The sequence below is a fragment of the Nesoenas mayeri genome, assembly GCF_963082525.1.
Source record: "Nesoenas mayeri genome assembly, chromosome: 2".
NCBI classification, from domain to species: domain Eukaryota; kingdom Metazoa; phylum Chordata; class Aves; order Columbiformes; family Columbidae; genus Nesoenas; species Nesoenas mayeri.
This window is the reverse complement of record NC_137543.1, coordinates 18,118,870-18,139,681: the sequence shown is the minus strand read 5'-3', so window position 1 is coordinate 18,139,681 and position 20,812 is coordinate 18,118,870. Positions and strand designations below refer to the sequence as shown.

General features: G+C 36.0%; 1 protein-coding gene across 3 annotated transcripts in view; it reads right to left on the bottom strand.

The window, feature by feature from the left end:
- Positions 1-20,812, bottom strand: part of CSMD3 (CUB and Sushi multiple domains 3) — a gene marked incomplete at its 5' end in the record, with an annotated part of 620,447 nt that overhangs the window by 431,759 nt on the left and 167,876 nt on the right. For all 3 annotated transcript variants that reach the window (XM_080338547.1, XM_080338548.1, XM_080338549.1), the window contains one exon: positions 2,211-2,418. In XM_080338547.1, the coding sequence (XP_080194673.1) occupies positions 2,211-2,418 (208 nt within the window). The remainder of the gene's footprint in view (positions 1-2,210; positions 2,419-20,812) is intronic.

Sequence of the window (20,812 nt, the reverse complement as noted above, 5' to 3'; positions counted from 1 at the left end):
AGAGTGGAAGGCTATGGAAAGTTAGGATTTCATGGATAATTTCAAGCCCTGTCTCATGGATAACCCCAGAATATCTATTGATGTACATTTTACCTCGTTGTTTAAATTAGAATCAAAAAGCAGGGGTATTGTGTTACACAGCAGATGTACAGAAGAATAAAAGTTAGAGGTTTGTTTTGTTTTGTTTTGTTTTCAAATCAATAGGTATAAGAGTCACATTAAGCAACAAAATCTGTAAGAAATTATTTTATAATACTACTTGCTATCAACTAATATATATTCAGTAGTCTTACAAAACACGTACTCTTTGTTTTCCAGAATTAAAAATCAAGAGCCTGGCGTTAGTTTTAGAAGTATATTTCTATGTAGAGTTTATGAACTAAGATATCGTGAACTAAATCTCAAGTGGATGTAACATATTACCACTGTAAATCTAATTAAAAAAATGTTGGTAATTAAGCTTTCCAAATCTATTTTTCCTAACATATGGGGAGGATACTTTTGCATAATTGAATATATCAGTCTAATTTAGGGAATATAAATGACAAGCTAAAAAAAAAAATATGTTCTCAATCTGCTTCTCTACATGAGCAATTATTAAATTAGCGTTGTAATATTTTATGTTTTGTAAACAGATAATATGAGAATTTCCATATATAAAGAAATTTTATCATTTAAATATAGCCAAAGCCTTTTGCAGGAAAAAAAAAAATAAATCATTGTTTGAAACTCATGACTGAATACATATAACACATTCAAGAGTAAGAGAATGCAGATTTAGCTCTTCAAGTGATCCATAATGTCTGTATGTCATTGGCGTTACCTCACTAATAATTATTATAAATTATTGTTTAAAAATTATTTTAGCTGACAGCTAGTTCAGAAGATTTAGGTTTAACAGCTTGAGAAACTCAATGGCAATTAAGTAATATTCTAATACAGGTAATTAACTATGTAGGTGGCAGTGTGTATTAACTCAAATTGTAAAAGACTGTTTGCTAAAGCTGACAGTGTATAGGCTTCTACTATACCCTGAAGCAGTAAGGAATATCACTTACAGGCATCACTTGTAGAATCTGAGACTGCTCTTTTCAAAACAATGTAGTTCTCTAATTTGGAATATTTTCCTAATATAAAGTTAAAAATAATTATTTTATTTGTTCTATACTATGTTTAGGGATTTTTGCACTGATAAAAGAAGACAAGACTCTAATGAGTTTAATGGTTAGCCATTCATGTGCTGTATCACCTGCTGTCTAAATGTCTCTGTTTATTGTGCAGAATCCTCATAATACTTTATGAACCAGTTAGGTTCTTAAGACTTTACTGGAGGGTATCACTGGTATTTATGGTTTCATATATGTATCCTCTTTTGTGTGAATAGTATATTAAAATCAATATAACAAACACAAGAATTCATCATATTCACATATTTCTTGAGTATCCTTTATTTTTTCTACTTAACTGAACCTGATCTCAAAAGAAGTTGCTTACTATTTTATTTCTTCTACTTGTTTTACACAATGTGTATACACTGAGATCAAGAACTGCAGAAGTCAGACTATGAAAAATATTATTACTACTGCTACACCAACTAACAAACAGAAATCTTCTCTAAAGGCAGCATATTTGGAATAAAGTCCAAACCAAAAAAAGTGTTGTAGCTACTCAGCTCATGGTGCTGTATCTCATGTATTAGAATGGAATTTTCTAGATGAATGTAACATCAACCATACTCCCAGCACTTTATATAATGACATCATGTATCTGGTTCTCTGTACAGAAATTCCTCCAGAGAGAATCTGTGACCACCAAGTGTGAGCAATGCTACTTCTCCCAGCTCTGTGCTTGAAGGACTCCATGCCATTTACTTTCTGACATTATAAAACACCCTGAAGGCTCCACCAAGGAACCAGTACAACAGTTCACTCCATTCTGTTTCTAAATATATAAATTTTTAATACAATAATGGTTAGAATGGTTAGATCTACAGATCAATGAGGTGAATAACCCTATAATGCCTTCCATTTTGATGGAATATATTTCAAAATTATGTTACAGCTGCAATTAGAATATAAACTTTTATTCCATAGTAACAATCATTACTATTTTTATTTTCAGCAAGACTATCTATTGACAAGAAGGAAAAGTTATTCTTCCACATCTAATCATATTTTTTTACCAGATTAAAACTGCAATAGTTGACTTACCATATTGTAGGTGGTTCAGAACCCTCTATTTCCAAATAATCATATTTTTCTTCCATTTGGAAATCTGTAAATATGAGTGAGATAGTATCCCCAGGCTCTGCCACAATTGTCCATGTGCAATCCGCATTATTTTGATATTCATTAGGAAAGCTGGGACTCGAGATGATACCACTGGATCCTCTCATAGTTCCTCCACATGCATCCTCAGCTGTTAAAAAAGAATTATAAATGTCATTAAAATCATCCCTTAGAAATGAATGCTTTCTTGTTGAGACTAGTTTATTGCCTTTTAAGTGAACAATTGCTTAAGTTTTTTTAACATGTTAGACTTGGAAAACTGCTGCAAAGTTAAAGTGTTAACAAGTAATTGCTTCAGATTTCAATTATTTAAAAAATATTATACTAGTGCCAGCATATATTTTCACAATCTGCTACTTATTATATTGATTAACATTGTTTCACTCACTTTACAATAGCATGCAAAAATTTCATTATTTTCATGAAGCAAGGTGAGTTTAATCCTTATCATATACAGTCTGATACGTGATGTGCAGCAGTCACATCATACTGAGAAGAGAGGCATGAGAATCCTACCCATCTTATGCTAATTGCATTATCATATTATATTTTAGTGAATATCTAGTGATGTTTAAGTTTAGTGCCCAATGTTTTTTTCCAGTTTTCAAACAGCTGGTCAGTTTTCAAAGCAAAGTCATTCACAAGTGGTTTCCAAATGTCAGATGCAAGACACTTTCACAATTAAGATGTTTACATCAAAGTCATTTTAATGGGTTTTAGTTTTAAGAGATCAAGTATTCCAAATATGGCCATAGGAATACATTTTTCATGATATGTGAATAATCGTGAAATTATTTGACCAGTTAACACAAACAATTATTTATTGGTTGTGAATACACCAATAAACCCCTAAAATGGAAGAAGGCTCAGAGATGAGCAAGGGTTATGTGCCCATAAAGTTTAGGAAATAATGCAGGGCATGACAGAGCACAGCTTTTGCAAACAATCTGACTTTTATCTCAACCGGAGAGTTGCCTTTGTTTTGTAAAAACACCTGTCTACAGATGAGTGGATGGACTGGTGGTGGATATGTTTCTCCCTGAGTTTATTAGGAGTATGAATATCTCTCTGAGTTAGCCAGACCAGAATGGGGGCTTAGTCCAGCATAGAGTGTAAAAACTAGGCAACTGACAAATATCAAAGACAGCAATGGCCTTGACCTGATTTCAGTCTATGCATTCACTCCAGTGACTGGGGATGCCTAGTGTCATGATGGTGATCACATTACAGATACCTGTAAAGGCAATCACATTTGTATTGTGATAAAATTGTATATTGCAAATGCTATATGTTTGGCTAAGTGTAATCTGTGTTTGTGTATTATGTAATCTATTTTGTATCACTCTACTAAAGCATAGGTCCTGTGTAATTTCAGCTGTCTTTAAAGAAGTAAATTTGATATTAAATGTTACACCCTCCATGTTTGAAAGAACGTGGTAGATACTACATTCTAATACACGATCTATACTGAATACACTAGTTAAATATTTGAGATTTACAAAATCAGTTTGAACAGCAACAGAACTAGTTCTATGAAAAAACAGTTCTCAGATATTCACAGGTTTCATTTGGTAGGATAAGAGAACATGACTGATGTTGTGTATCTTCTATCTGAATGGTGCATATATGCCCAATAACTCAAAAATTGTTTTGGAGGTTCTCACGCCAATTTTTTTTTTTTTTTTTTTTTTTTCTGTGAGCTAATATAATTGATTGTGAATGTAGTGCTATTACTTTCAGAAATGGAAATATCTTTCAAACAACTTGTACAGAACTACCATGTTATCAGACAGAAATACTGTATTGCATTACTTATTAATTTTATTATCCAAATGTTTGAAGCATAACTGAAAAGCAATTCTTTTTTCTGTTTAGAGTGCTAACATGAATAAAACTTGCCCTAGAGCCTGAAAAAAAGTCAATATTGCTGAAAGATTGACAAAGATAAGAAAAAAAATGAGCATAGCATCACAGAACAAAAGCTTTAAAGAATTCTGACACACATAGTGACTCACTTCTCATGAAGAGAAAAATGTTAATGATTGTAAGAAACTTTTTAATTACAGTTGTTTAGGAGTTTAAAATACCATGTTTTGTGTCTTGAATATTCTGCTAAGTTATTCTATGACTGGATGAAAAAACTAAAGCAAGAATATATCTTTGGTTTAATCTTACTACTTAACCAATGTATTTAGCATCCTCTAAATACAACAAAACTGAGGAACCTCATCACATCACAGGCTTAGATCCTTTACTGTGAAAGGAATAAAAAAATATAAAATGGTAACAAAGTCTTGTTTTCATTCATTAAGGACTATCAGGAGGATAATTTTAGCTGTTCATAGATGCAAAATGTCCATTAAAATAGTGAGTAACATACTGGTTCAATGATTTTGAAGGAACTTTATATTGATTTTTAAATATTGATTGAAAAGTCTTTTATCAAAACTGACTTGAAAAAAGTTCTGAGAGGTGAATTTTCATGGCTAAATTACTGAAGCTTATGCAAACTGGAAAGATAAATTGTAGTATGTGAAATAGCTTTTCAGTTCATGTAACAAGTCAAAAGCACAGAACTAGGAGTATCATGCAAAACTAAAGATTTTGGAATAATTTTCTCAAAAATAGAAGTGCTTTTGAAAACTATTCTACTAGAGAACTCATTGCTTTGCTTTCACAAATGAATTATAGATAAACCTATCCTAGTTCGTAGAAATATAAAACCTGTTCACTAAAAACGTTGCTATACACTATCAATACTTAAAAGAATAGACTATTTGTTTAAAAAAACAACCTGTGTCCATGAGCAAGTCTGCTACTTCTGAGACACACCTGTTTAGAGATTTTTTCCAAAATGAAATTTTTCTACCATCAGCAAAATGGCCCAGTCATATCATCATGGTTTTTGTTATTTTGGGGATTTGTTTGTTTGTTTGTTTTGTTTTTGTTTGTTTGGGGTTTTTTTGCATCTGATTCATGTAGCAAATTTGATACAAACAAAACTAATGCTAACTACGTTTAAATGTTGTAAACGTAACCAAGACCACACCAGGTATCATCTTAGCCTCTATAGTGCAAGCATTGTCCCAAAAAATAATTACTGTGCTGTGTTCCGATGTTCCTCCACCTACAGTATAATTCGCTTGTGATTTATTTGATTCCAGTCTTGCAGTCAGATCCCTTCATCTGAGAGAAAGCTAACAAACATTAATCCATATGAAAATGTTTGGTGCCTTAAGTTGTGAAGCCACTGGAAAAAAGAACTGATCTTCAAGTAAATTGACAAACACCTAAGTTGACAGCAGTTCTATCATTGATTTCATAGTGAATAAGACCCTGAGAAACAAAAGAAAATGTAATAATTAATTCTGTGCAATCTGTATTTCTATCACACTGAAACAGCATAATTGTTTAGATGTCAGCTATAAAAGATTGCAAACAGAAAAATAACTGGTAAGAGAACATTTATGAAGACTAACAATGGTCCGTCTTCATCATTGCACAAGTCCAATAATGGTATGTGAACAAGGTGGAAAGAAAGTTAATCTTTGCAGTGATTTCTGTACAGAGCCCTGAGAATCTCTTTTTGCCTTTCCACAGCTTTCTAAATTACCGTTGTCAAACCACTCGGGTAGGTGTCCTCAAAGATACTTAAGTGACTAACACTGCAATCACTGCAATCAAAATATAATAGAATCATAGAATCAGAATTGTTTTGGTTGGAAAAGACCTTTAATACATAAAAAGCAGTTCAGCACCTAAATGCCTTGAAAGAATTGTGTGTCTGTTCCTGTTCTTTTAATTTCCAGCTACCAAATAAGGAGAAAAAATTATTCACAGGAATGGTGAGAAGACAATACTTCAGTTAAGACTTGATAGAATCTGTCATTATGCAATTACAAATACATGATGAACACTGATGACATTAAAAAAAAAAAACAACCTACCTTTAAACTTCCCAAGCAATACTTTAAAATTTATTTTGTCATGTACTGGGAGAATTTATCTGACCTACAAACTTGGAAAAATTATGTGAAGGCATAAACACAAAAAATACGCATAGTGACAGAATGTCATTTTTCCAAACAGACTCCTCTGATCTTAACCATATGCTGAAAGGGGAAAATTTTTCAAAGTGATATGCAAGTGGGGACTTGGCTTAGAAAAGCTTTTCAAGGTATTATGAATTCAAATGAAGATCTATATTTGAATATGCATAAGGGCTCTTATGCAGAGGAACTATCACTGATATTATGATGTGAATGATGATTGTAGGAGTACAAAGGTTCTGAGGATTTGTTGGTTTTGGTTTTGTTTTTTGTTGTTTTTTTTTTAATTTTTGTGGGCATAGATGGGTTTTTATTTACATACATAGTTATATGCAGTTTTGTTTTGGTTTGGTTTTTTTAATTAGGGCTAAGTGTCTATAAAAAATTCATGTGAAATGAGTATACATTTAAATAACTTCTGGTGAAAATTCATTTCATAACATTTTGTCTTTTATTTCATAACCATATTCCTGGTTTGCTGCTCAGTGTTCCTTTTTCAGAATAAATTTTGAATATATATTTCCCTAGTTAGTCTTATTTAAATTTAATTTTCTGCTTATTCTTGTAGGTTTCAGTGATATTCATAATAATATTACATAAATATTGAACTGTAATTTTCAAGAAGATACATGATCAAAGAGAGGCAAGGTTATCAGTGATTTATAGACCATGCAAATTCATGGATTTCAATGATAATTCAATTAGGTTGCATGGTAGATCAAGCTTTAATCTGGCACACAGTGTATCACACCATTTTATCTATCTAGATATTTATAGTGTATCAAACAGTTAAAATCAAGTGCACAGCTTAGCTCATCACAGAGTAATAGACATCTGTTATCTAGTATTGAAAATAATGTGGGTGAAAAAAAAAAAAAAAAAAAAAAGACTATAGCAACCTTCCAAGTTTAAACAATGATATTTACAATACCCAATAGAAGCTCTAAGCAAGTTGAGCCACTTTTGAAGAAACGCGTCATGAAACGCAGAGATCTCCAGTAATCCCTTTATCCTTTCATCTTAGCTACATAAAGTCTTCAGAAATTCATGGCATGCTCTTCACAGTGTAGTTCAAGTACAACCCCAGACACACTGTTGTCTGCTCTTTCAAATTTTAGATAGCTCTATTTCAGACAAATTAGCTGAACAATCTAAAGGAATCAGAACTCTATCATCCCCATTTAAGCATTTTACAGTCATTAATTATTGCTTTTAAATATACACATCAATAACTACCTTTCATCTGAAGATCACAGAAGATCTGTATAGTAGATAGAAAACACTTGTTTGAGAAACTCCAGTGCTCTCAAAAAAAAATTAATATAGGAAAACACATGACACTAACAATGGATTCCATTACTGTAGTAAAAAACTACTTTACCTGTTTCTGCATAGGAAACGTGCACATATGCATATGTCTACACAAAATCTAACCATACACAGAATTTTATTTGAGGTTCTGCCTTAAATATTGGCATCTGGTATCAGGTCAACTGAAGAAAAGAGGGACCTGAAAAATGTCATTCTCTATCACCCCATATCATCTTTAACATACATGAAAAATAAATTAACTTACTCAGATTGTTTTTATGGAGGAAAGCATTGAGAAGCAGCTTCATAGAGCATTATAAACATAATTTTCCACAAGTCTAGATTTGCTGGTTTATCCATCAGCAACTTTCACAAATTTCCAATGTTACACTTGGCCAGTGTTTAATCCAGTGCTCTTATATACACTCCAGCTTTGCAATTTTTTGTGCATCTCATAGTGCTTTCATAAAAAACAACTTAGAATATTTTTCTTATTAAGTTTCTTCATTGCCTGTACTATAGGCAAACAGCAGAAAGGTAACTGTATAGGTTGAAGTGGAAAGCAGCTTAAAAAGTTAAGCTCAGTTTTAAAGTCTGCAGTATAATAATCTGATTATGAAATTTGCAAATGAACACAGTAATACATTACATAGACAGTCACAAAAATATCTTTGAGAAGCTGCATAAGCAAATCAATTTCCTAGAAGAGTTCCCACTGCTTCCTCTTTTGCACAAGCTACACCATTTACACCTTTTCTTCCTTACACACCTTTCTTGGAGTCTGTATACATCTATTGCAGGACTCTAGTGGTACCAGCTGTTCTGCAATGGTTCTGTGATTCTAATGATGTCATTGATCTGTGACTCTATATGAATTTATAGTTCCTATGTTTCCCATGCTACACGTGTTCATGTACAGGCACTTGAGCGGTGTCTCTGGTCATCTCACTTCCTCAAAAAGGGTGCAAGCAAATCCCTCATCACCCTTCCCCATGCATGCCTCCCCCTGTCTGCCATTCTCCAATAAACATAGTTTGAAGACCTCCTTACTAGATTTGCAAGACTCTCGTCAATGGTGCTCTTGCCACACTCAATAAAAACTAGTAATCCAATGAGTTTCACTTAGTCTCAATGATCTAATGCTCGGAATCAGAGAACGAATAGGTCTTTAAAGTGTAAAAAATAGCATATGTATAATAATGCATATAACATTTATTTTCCTGTAATATTCTGATATATTCTAAAAAGTCCACATACAACATGAGACATATATGTAAGTAATTTCTGAGAAACATTTCTATGTTGACTTTTTTTACAAACCTGCAATAATAAAAAATGGCAGCCTTTCCTCATAATTTATTCACAGAATAAGCTTACATCTTTCAGAAATTTAAATGAAATGATTGCAAAATATCTATCAGCTGAAAACCTCTAAGGGTAGCTTTGCAGAAGATTTGTCATTAGTGACTTACATAAAATTCATGCAGCTTTTGAGGAGAGGGACATAAAACATGTCTTGAGGAAAGACGTGACGCTTTGTGTCACGATTTGAAAAGTCATAGATTTTAAATTCCAATAAACCCAAGTACGATTATAAACTGATTCATATGCTCAAATCTTTCACTTTGCACTTATGTGCTCAGTAGTGCTGTAAAAATTTATACAGATTTGACAGCCAGCAAAAAAAAAAAAAAATCAAATAGCATCACTAGCTAAAAAGGTGAGGAAGCTGATAATCTTAAATGGTGCTCTAGCAGAAGTTAAATGGAATAAATTGCTTCCTAACATGCCTCTTTTGAGATAGAACCATTACAAATTAGCTATGCCACAGGCAAGACACTGCCAACATCCACACAGTTTGTGCCTACCTGGAGCCCTGTACTGGGCAAAACTGGAAGGACAGCTGCAGGGGTGACCTGTGTGGGAGGAGGCTGTGAAATGCTCTGTGTCATTCTCAATTGGTTCCAGACAGCTCTGCAACCAGTGGTGCTGACCCACTGTGTCACAAAAAGGGAGTCACAATGGAGTGACCCAAGCAGGTAGGAGGCAGTGTGGGAGGAAGCACAAAGGGGAACACAAGAGGAAACCTGTAGGTGCTTTTGAGAACACACTGAAAACTGCACAGAATGAAGGTCCTGAAGGGAATGTGGCCCCTCGACACCCATGCTGGAGCAAAGGTAAGAGTGAGAGACCAGGATGGAGAAAAAGGAAACCAGTATGCATTGCCGCCTCCCACAACTTCTTGCTGGTGGGGCCAAGGGGGAGATGTGTCAGGAGCACTGGGAGTGCAGACCAGGAGGGCTAGGAGGGTCTGGAGCAAAGCTGAGTCAGGCGAAGAGGGAGGAAACATCTCTTCCCTAAGTGCTTAAGATTTTGTCTTTTTTGTTTCACAAAGCCTGAATCAGTAACTCAATATTTGTGTTAACTGGCAATAAAATTCAGTCAGATCCTGCGGGTTGGATGTTTTTCCCCCAAGGAAATGCCATGTTGTGGGTGTGATTTAGGTGAGCTGGGCTCTTCTGAAGGGTTACCAATACAAAAAGTAATTGTTTTCTAGTAAACACTGCACAGCAATCTCATGTATTATTTTATCTATAAAGAAGAAAGGGAAAATATCAGCATAGGAAAAATCTTGACACATGACACCAATAGTTCAGGATTCTTAAAAATAAAAATTAAAAAAACAAAAAGGTGTGCAAGTCTGCTGAATTTTTACATATATATTTGGAAAACATCATAAGCTGTTTGTTTAAAAATGTACATTTTTTAAAAAGAAAATCCTGCTTTTCTAGAATAAGGCTCAAAATTTAATGGATTAACTCAGAGGCGTATTTGACAAAGTAAGATAACCCACCAGTTTGTACATCAGCCAGCTGTTTCTTTACTGCTTGCTTCCAGAAAGAGAATGAAATACATGTTTTTCTCATGTGAAAATAAATGTTGGGGAAGGATTAGTTCTTTGATCACTTATAAAGAAAACAAGGTAATTTGAATGATAATACTTGGACAGACTTTGCTTGTGTGGGCACAACGGAAGAAACTGAAAAGATTTCTTGCTGATCAAACTCATTCCAACTGCTTTATGAGACAGTAAAGATTGGCCATTCTGCAGTGTTAAGATATTCATTCAGATTTTATAATTTGCAAGCCTGATATGAACTGTTTTTGTTGCTGAGGGGTGGAAAGTTAAAGAGTAAAATTCATTAAAAATGGAATATGAAGGAAGGCAGAAATTATTTTAATTGTTCAGGCAAAGAAAAGGAAAAATACTTTAAAGTAAATAGTCATCAATTTGAAAGTAAATTCTTTTTCTTTATGATTATTTTTTATTACTGTTAAGAACTAGATTTTTACTATGGTTTTGAAATGTAATTTTGACCTTAACATTTGTCTTGTCTTTAAATTAGGCATGCCAAACATGAGAGATGATCAAAAACATAATAACTGAGGTTTTAGAAATTATTAAGGATATCTTTTTTTTTATCATTTTATTAATAAAGAAGCTACATTTAAGTATGAGTTTACTGAAGACCAATTTTTACACCTGGTTTTGCAGTTTTGCATCTCAGCCACAAAGAAATTATTAACTCAGCTGTAATTGAGACACTTCTATCAAAAAGAAGATTATGCTAATATATAAATAAGAATGTGACAGGTATCTAAGTATTTAAAATGGTTCTCGTTTTGTTTGGTAATTTACTGGGTAAAACAAATTTGTTTCTGTTCTGTGGAAATGATGTGGTGGGTCACTCAGAAGTGAGGCCGAGTGGCCTATCCAAGCCACAGCACCCATTGTCATCTGACATTGCCTGCAAGGAGGAGGAGTTGTCACTTCTTTCGGGACCAGCTTACAGCTGTTAGCTGGAAGGACCTTCTCAGATGAAGACTGCAGCAGGAAGGACGTGAAAAAGCCACCACGGAAGAAGCCTGCACAAAAGAAGATTCCATTGTGTTTATGTGACAAGGTTTTGGTAGCATGGGGGCTGCAGGAATGGCCTCTGTGAGAAGACATCAGAGGCTGCCCCCATGTTGGACAGAGACAGTTCCAAAAGGCTCCAAGACAGAAAAATCACTGACCAAAACTGAGGCAAATAGAAGTGCTGGTGGTTCCTCTCTAGGAACAAACTTAGGGTAAAAAAACACTGTGCAGCAGTGGGGTTAAGCCCTGAAGGAAGCTGCAACCTGTGGAGAGACCATGCTAGAGCAAGTTCTCCTAAGAGGAACTGTATCCCATGGAGAACAGCCCATACAGGAGCAGTCTCTTCCTGAAGGGCTGTAGCCCATGGAAAGACCCCACACTGGAGCAGCTGAAGAACTGAAGCCTGTGGGAAGGACACATGTTGGAGCAGGTCTTGAAGGACTGGGAGGGACCCCATGCTGAAGCAGGGCAAAAGTGTGAGAGGAAGGAGGGACTGTTACAGACTGATCAAAACCCCTGTTCCCTGTCCCCCTGTGCCACTATGGGGGGAGGAGTAAATTTGAGCCTGAGAAGAAGCGGCAAGTGGGGGAAGGGTGTTCTAGTGTAGTCTTTGTTTCTCACTATCATGCCTTATTTTTAATTGGCAATAAATTAATCTTCCCCAAGTTGAGTCTGTTTCGTCCATGAGGTTAACAGGTAAGTGCCCTCCTTGTTGCTGTCCTGTTGAAGAGAGGAATTGAGAAAGCGGCTTAGTGGACACCTGGCAGTCAGCCAAGGTCAAATCACCACACAGGTGAAGATAATCTAGGAATGCACAGGGTACAGCCATACCAGAGGGTGGAAAATAAAAGCTTGTCTGAGTTCCAAGGAGTTTGTTTCAATCTAAGAAACTCCTAAAAGGTTCTGAATTTTGAGTAGGCTGAAGAGAAGGATATGAGTTTCAGAGTCATGTTGGAAGCGGGAGATCTATATTAAAATCCTTTCTTAAAATCTCTTATGGTTTTGGTTTTGATAGCTTCTAGAATACAGCACAGCTTCTAAAATAGCTTCTAGAATTTTGCACAATCACTTTCTAGCCCTAACTGTCCTTCCCCCCTGCCAAAGACAGACAAGACATGGATAAACTGGAGTGAATTCAAGAAAGTATCACCAGGACTGTTGGGACTGGAGCACTGAGGAGGCTAAGGGAACAGGGCTAGTTCATGTCCAGAGATGAGGCAGCTTCAGAAGGGCCTAACAGCAGCCTCCAGTGCCTACAGGGAGGATATTGAGACAACAGAGACAAGTTGTTTGAAGTGATGCATGGAGAAAAAGAGCCAATGGGCAATAACAAATTTTGAAGCAGTCTTTAAAAGCAGAAGTGATTTGTAGAAAATAAATTCCAGGAGGGAATTTCACTAACATTTGAATCCCTGAAAATGTGTGTTTACAGACCTCTCTGGGCAATCTGTTCTACTTCTTGATTGTTCTTATAGTAAAAAAGTTTCTTATATCCAGTGTTATTGTTTTGTTCCCAGTTGAACTTCCTCCTTGCCATCTCAAAAGCTATGCTTCAAACCCCCTCATATATTTCTATCAATATTTAAATACTTCAATTTCTAAATTCCATTTTGATAAATATTACTGAGTTGGCTACATTAGGGAAAAAAAGTAGGCTTTTTTTTATGAAACCCGGCAAAGTGAAGATATCCTTGTTAGTGTTTTACTAAAAGAACAACATGAAATCAAAATTAATTTATATGTAGAAATGGACTTTTAGGTTTCTCTTAATTTATATCATAAAAATTACTGATGTCTATTTTATTATCAGGTACAACATGTTATGAATTTTCCAGTTTCAAGACGATTTATTAATAATACCTGCTTAGATTTTTACAGAATTGATGTTGTTGCCTAAAAATCAATTTGCAGTTAAATTGACAGGTACCTGTTAAAAAAATTAATCATTTCTCGGAAATCCCTGAGTGTACAATAGACAGATATATTTGACAAAACTATGAGATGAATACATTTTAACCTTAAGTAAGAATTGTCAGCTGACAACTCTTAAAACTTATGAGTTGTTCTTATGTAAGTTACCTCAAAAAGAATCATTAAAGCATCTGAAAACACCAGTAACTCACACATTTGAGATATGCAAAAGCAAAAAAAAAAAAAAAAATCTGACTTAGCGAAAGACAGGCATATGCTTCTATAAAATCTTACTATTTTGATGCAGAACATGCCTTTATCTAACACAGACATTTAAGCTATGGACAATCAGTTTATGCTTCTCTTGAATTTAGAGACAAGAATAAAATCTGAAATCTCTCCCTATAGTCAGTATGAGGATTGCCCACAGGAAGTATCTCCTTTTCTGTGATGACCTATAGAGGAAACCTAGTACAGCCATATTCCTGCTGTAGGCAGCTCTGTTCATACCTATGCACATCTTGCTGAAAAGAGTCTGAGACTGAACAGACAGTAAAACCTGTGTCTTCTTATTCAAGGCTCATAACTTCCCTGTCCTAACACACTTAAGAGTTACAGGATGAGTTTGGATGTGTCAAGACCTGAACAATAGGTACTGTATAATTACTTTATCTAATCTGCAACTAAATCCATAAGGCGGGATCAAATCCTTAGCTGACCCTGTAACACTGGAATTTGTGACTTGAAAACTTTATTTGCAGGTTTATTTCATTTTGTGCACTGACATAACATACTCAAACCACCGTATAATAATTCTAAGTGCTTTATTATTATTATTTTCTTTTCTGAAACAATTAGATCCAGACTAATAATTATTCAACTAATAAGATTTACATTATACTAGCAATAAATTATTGGTTTTACTTATATGTAAGGTATACTTCCTATTCATCCATACAATTTCAAGTGTAACAATGTGTCTTCAAAGAAGTGGTTATAACTACAAGATACTGCTGTTAAGGATGTTTATTATACTCATAACTCTCTTGGCCTGATTTTTAAAGTCATATTTTTTCCTCAGAACCAGTGCATTAAGTTTTAAGTTTTACACCACCCAACAAAGAAAGCATTGCAATGCATACATCTTCAATAATTTTTACCTTTGTTATAAAAAGTGTGGAATGAGACCACTCGAATCTCATTTTACATAAACCATCATGCCATCAACTCTTCCTAATTTTCTACCTTACATTCAGGATAGGACCTTTGTGGGATAAGCATCTGTCAGAATTTTCATTGACTAGTCCTTGGAAACTTCCATGACAACTGGATTACAAGAAGCATGCAGTTTAAAATAATTTACTTTTATGAACTGGAGAAAAACACAAATGTTCATAAAAATATTTTTTTTCTAAAATGTACAATTCCATATGCTCAGGTTTATAAAACAGCTAAACAAAAAGGGGTATTCCTACCAAGCACCATGCAAAGCAAGAAGCACAATTTCTGTGGCATATTTGTGATTTCTTTGTTCCGATAATGTTATGTATCTAAAAGAATCTGCCTTTTATCCCAACGCAAAATGCCTAAGGATGACAAAATGTTTCCAGGAATTCAGAGTCAAGATTTCTGCAGTTGCTTAATTATGCAGAGACTTAAAAATTCAGCACTCCTGAATGTGATCTGTGACTACAGAAGAAACAGGACTTAACCTCTTCTGAAGACATTTTCTCAGCCAATTTACAATGACTGCTTTGGCAGCTCTGTTATCTTGTTTGCCAAAAATTATCAAACTTAAATTAAGTCTGCTTGCACTTGAAAAGTTCACAGACGTGTTCAAATTTGGAAGATTAAAATCAGAACTTGAAGGAAAAGATTTTTACACCACAGAAGCATTTAGAAGTAAGAGTTTCAGTGTTCTGCTTCAGAAATGTACAAAGATTTTCAAGAAGAAGTTGAATATATCTCCTTCCTGTATCCAAATGCCTCTGCCACTCATATCTCATCCTACCACTGGATAGTTTCATTGTTACACTCAAAATCTTCATGTGGGTGAAAAGGAACACAAAATTTATGTGCAGATAATAAATTATTTTTCATTGGATTAGTGATTTAATGGTATATAATAGTCCATATCACTTAACGAATACAGAGGACCCTCATTAACTTTGCTACTACTATTACCTTTTCAGTACCACAGGAAATGGAGACTCCATGACCGTGAAGTCTGGAAGCCTGGGACTGCTGATATTAGGAAGACAGCTCCTGCTTCTGCTGCAGCTCTGCAGCTAGAGATCAGATCACCCTGGCAGCGAATGAGGACCTGGGACCTCAGGTCAACAAAGCCCTTGAACCAGGTGAGCTTAGGCCCTTCAGCAGAACCAGGAGAAAGTAGGAAATGACAGTAGCAGGAGACTCCCTGTTGCAAGAAATTGAGGCCTCCATGTACTGACCTTGCTATCTAGGGGGGTTTCATAATTGTTAGGGCCTCAGATCCCAGACATGGCTGAGGTTTCTCCAGCCTGTAAATCCTTGCTGCTCTTCCATGGGGGCACTAACACTGTGAGGGGACAGCTGGAAAATATCAAGCATGACTACACAACCCTGGGTTGAGGGTCAAGGGCTGAGTGGGAGCTCAGGTGTTTGTTATTTTGTTTTATTTTGTTTTGTTTTGTTTTTTTCAGTCCTGCCAGTACAGCGAAAGTGTTTGAGGGGGGGTGAACAGATCCTCTTGGTCAACATGTGGTGACACAGCAGATGTGACCAATGAGTATTCCAATTTTATGGCAATGGGACCATCTCTGAGATTTGAGAACTGCTTGGAAGAGAGGCGATTCAAGACGTGAGGCAGAAGTATCTTAGCCAATAGGCTGGCCAACCTGGTGAGGACAACTAAAAAGTAGGAATGACAGGGTGCAGGTTATGGGGGAAGCCGTAGTTGAAGCCACGTTCAAACAACTGGAAGAAACCTCATATTTTCAGGTCCTGATCCAGCTAGGCACTTGCACCACCCTAAGATCTACTGAAGAGACAACACAGAAGTAATTCACAAGTTTGATACATTGCACTGATGACAAATTCTAAATACAAGTGTGTTATACATTCTATCAGCAGCAAAAGGAAGACTAGGAAAAATATGACACTTCTGCTAACAGAGCAAGGAGTCTTTGTGACAAAGAGCATGGAAAAGGTTAAAGTACTCAGTGTCTTTTTTCGCCTCAGTAAGACCTGCCATCAGGAATTCCAGAGCAGTGGTAAAGTCTGGAGCAAGCAAGAATTAACCTTGATGGTGGAGGATCAGTCTAGGGAACATTTAAATAAACTGGGCATACATAAATCCACAGAATCCCATGGGATGCACCCACAAGCTGGCCAATGTCACTGCAACGTCACTGTCAATTACCACTCAAAGGCTGTGGTGACTGTAGGGTGATTGGAAGTAGTCAGCCTTGATTTGTCAAGGTAAGGAGAAATACTGAGCCAATGAGACAGTTGTCTACAATGATTTTACCGACATGGTAGATGAAAGGAGAGCCATTGGTATTATCTTCACTTTAGCAAAGCTTTTAACACTGTCTCCCATAACAACCCCAAGACAAACTGATCAAGTATGGGGCAGATCAAAGGCTAGTGCGATGTTTGGAAAACTGACAGAAATACCGACCTCAAAGTGTGGTGAAGTGCATGAAGCAACATAAAGTCCAGCTAGAGGCCAGTTACCTTGCATCTGGAGTACCGTGTCCAGTGCCAGGCTCTCCAGTACGAGAGATATGGACACACTGGAGACAGTCCAGCAAAAAGCCACAAGATGATTAAGGGACAGGAGTGCCCAATGTACAGGGAGAATCTGAGAGAGCTGAGACTGTTCAGCCCAGAGTAGAGAAGGTTCAAGGGGGATCCTATCAATGTGCATAAATACTTGATGGAGGAGTAAAGAAGACAGAGCCTGGCTCTTCTCAGTGGTATCAAGTTAAAGGATGAAGGAAAATTTGGCACAAACTGAAGCTGAAGAGATATGGTTTAAGCATAAGAATATTTTTTTCCCACTATAAGGCTGTTTGAACACTCAAGCAGTTTGTTCAGTGAGGCTGTGGGATCTCTATCCCTATAGATACTCAAAATCAAACTGTACATGGTCCTGAGCAACCCACTCCAGGTGGCTTTGCTTTGAGCAGGGGACTTGGAGGACTAGATTGTATCCAGAGGTGCCTTCCAGCCTCAAACTCTGTTTGTTTCTGTGATTCTGCGACATGGAATTATGCCCTCGCCTATGTCAAGAGCTGAGTACAGTACAGACTGTGGCAATCCATGGAAAACAAGCTCATGTAAACAAGGTAAACAAGAATTAAGTGTAACTAGCCTTGGCACTGGCCACAGATCAACAGCTGTAAGGAAAACCATACCAGAAATTGGTGGAAAGGTGTATAGCGTGGGTCACTGTAGACTGATTCACTACAAAGATCCTTGTCTGTAGAGATCTGATGGAAACATTTGAACACAGCCGTATGAAATCACACAGAAACAAAGTGCATGCAGTAGAACTGTTCTGTGTTAAAGCTGAGCTGCTGCACATGAGCACCATCAGTGGAACTGGCTGAAGCAAACATTGCCATCCCAGGGTTTGAATGACGTCCTCTCTGGAGTGGTGATCATAGTGTATGTCAGTGTAAGGTAAAAGCTTTACCCTGAGACATCTATTCCTCCACTGATCTGCTTAAAAGATTGAGCTCTGGGAAGCTGCATTGTTTGGTATTCCTTTCCCCCTATGACAAATCACACAGTGAATACACACACGTGCACACATGCATGTTCTTTATATCTGTGCATTTTGTCCCTTCTTCATAAAAAAGCTGTACATAATGGCTCTTTTTTAAGAGTCATTCCTTTAGATCCATTAAGACCTACAATATTCATCCTTATTATTTCACACATTATTTACTCAACAGGTAGTAATGACATCTTCAGAGCTATTCTGGTTTATGATAGGAATCCAAAGCCTTAAATATATGTATTGAAAATCACTATAGAATTTTTCCTGGCAAATTACAATGTATATGTAACAGTCAACCTACAGTCAATTCCAGTTTGGTGTCCATTTTACTACTTTACTTTAAAGTTGGAAGGTGATTGGGTCATGGTCCAAGTATTTATCTTTCATTTTCAGTAGTTTGTTATCAGTTACTAAAAACTACAAAATTTCAATACCAGGACCTACATATATGCCAATGCATGGAATAATGACATTGTAAAAAGAAAAAAAAAAAAGCGCAATGATAGCAGAACTGAGCTAATCACAAATAAAAAATAATACACATCTTTCCAATGCTGTTTTCAAGTAAGGATATTGCAATACTTCTGTTGATATTAAGGGTCACAGCACTTTGTATGTAACTGTAAGACTACAGTTGTTACAGGCACTTCCAAGACCGAAATAGAACTGAGTTGAGGAGCAAGTGTCTAGAGAGGTTTCAATCTCAGAATTAAAACTGTGAAGTCCATGATGACAGACCTCACAATAAACCACCTTCTTGAGAGAGAACACCAGAAGGAATTCTGGATTCTGAAAAAGCTTCTCTTATTGTCATTTTCATCCTTTATTGGATTATTCATCCTGGTACAGGATATGTGCTACACATGCTGCTGATACGTGTTCATCTGACATTGACAGCCATATACACCTCACACTTTAATTTGCACCTATTTAGTAAAATGAACTTTACAGATTACTTGAATAAAAACATCAGATTCCAAACTTTCAATGATGGTGTGGTGGGCTGACCCCAGCTGGCAGGTCAGCCCTCACACAGTGACTCGCCCATTTGCCCCCAGCTGGACAGAGGAGAGAATTGGAAGGGCAGAAATGAGAAAGCCTGTGGCTCAAAAGATGGTTTAATAAGTGGAGGTGGCAGAAGGAAAGGGAAGGAAAGAAATCCAACAAACAAACAAAAAACAAGTGATTCAACTCAACACCCAGTGCCAAGCTAGTCCTTGAGCAATGGCTACTTTGAAAAAAACTCTGCCCTGTCCTCACAGTTTTATTGCTCAGCAATGGCTTGAAATAGCTCACCTTAAACCCCAATATAAGTTCACTGAAAAAGTGCTGCTGATGTACTTGAAGAAGCCCTTCTTATTGTTTTTGACATCTATGGCCAGATTTAATTCCAAGTGTAGCTTAGCCTTCTTCACTGCATCCTGCATACCTTAACAGTGACCTTACGTTCCTCCAAATGTGCCATTAATATGTGGATTTAGCAAAATTCAGTTTTAAAGTTTAAAACTGTTTTGATTTTTCAGTTTTGTAAATATTTCATGACAACAGACTCCAACTTCCTAATGTATACATGTGGACATATACATATGTTTAGTTACATCACTTCTGATCCATTGCTTGCGAGACCATATTGCTTATAAAGATGATGGGATAGTATGTGTATGGATGGATAGATTTTGCAGTTCCCTCTGGACCAATGGCATTACACAGGACTTACTAAAGCAAGATTTTTACTTAGTAAAGGTATTTAGAGGTACATGAGGAAAAAAAATAAATCAGCACGATAAATTTCATATCTAAAAAAATTTTTAAAAAATTAATTCTAAAATGAATTGGGATGTAGTATCAATGCCAACACAATGCAAATTCCAGTTATGTGTCTGGGCATCTTCAGCACAGAAACAGCAAAGAAAATCGACAAGAAAATCAGCTTGGCTTAGAAAAGTCACACAATTCATTGGCTTCCTGAATATTTGCATTAAGTGACAATTCTCAACACACACAATGTAATAATACAGTAATAAAATGCATAACATGCCGTTTTCAGCATAATGTCAGCGTAACAGAATCAAAGAAAAACACATTCCTTACATTGCAATGCAGACTACCTGAAAGTTCAATAACTCAACAACAGCATAAATTATTTTAATATGAGTTAAACATGATACTTAGGAGTACATAGTATATAGGTGGTTACTTGTATAGCAAAATATAAGAGAAGACCAGGACTGCATTGTTGAAATTCAATGCTTAATTGATTATACAAACACTAGTAATTTCAGCTTGGCTTCCTCCTACTTCCGCAGCTTTTGAATCTATAGCCTCACTTGAATTAAGTTTTGCAGTAGACACATTTTGAACAACATTGTTAAGACTTTTACGAAAATAGGCTGCTCTATAGAGATAAATTACTGCTCCCATTGCAGAAAATACTGGAGTATGAATACAATCATGCAGAGAGCCAATATTTGTGAGTTCTACTGCTCAATATTTTTGTTACTTTCTTGTGCTAGAGTCAACCATGACCACAGAAATTATGGATTTTCACCTTGGTTTTTTTTGT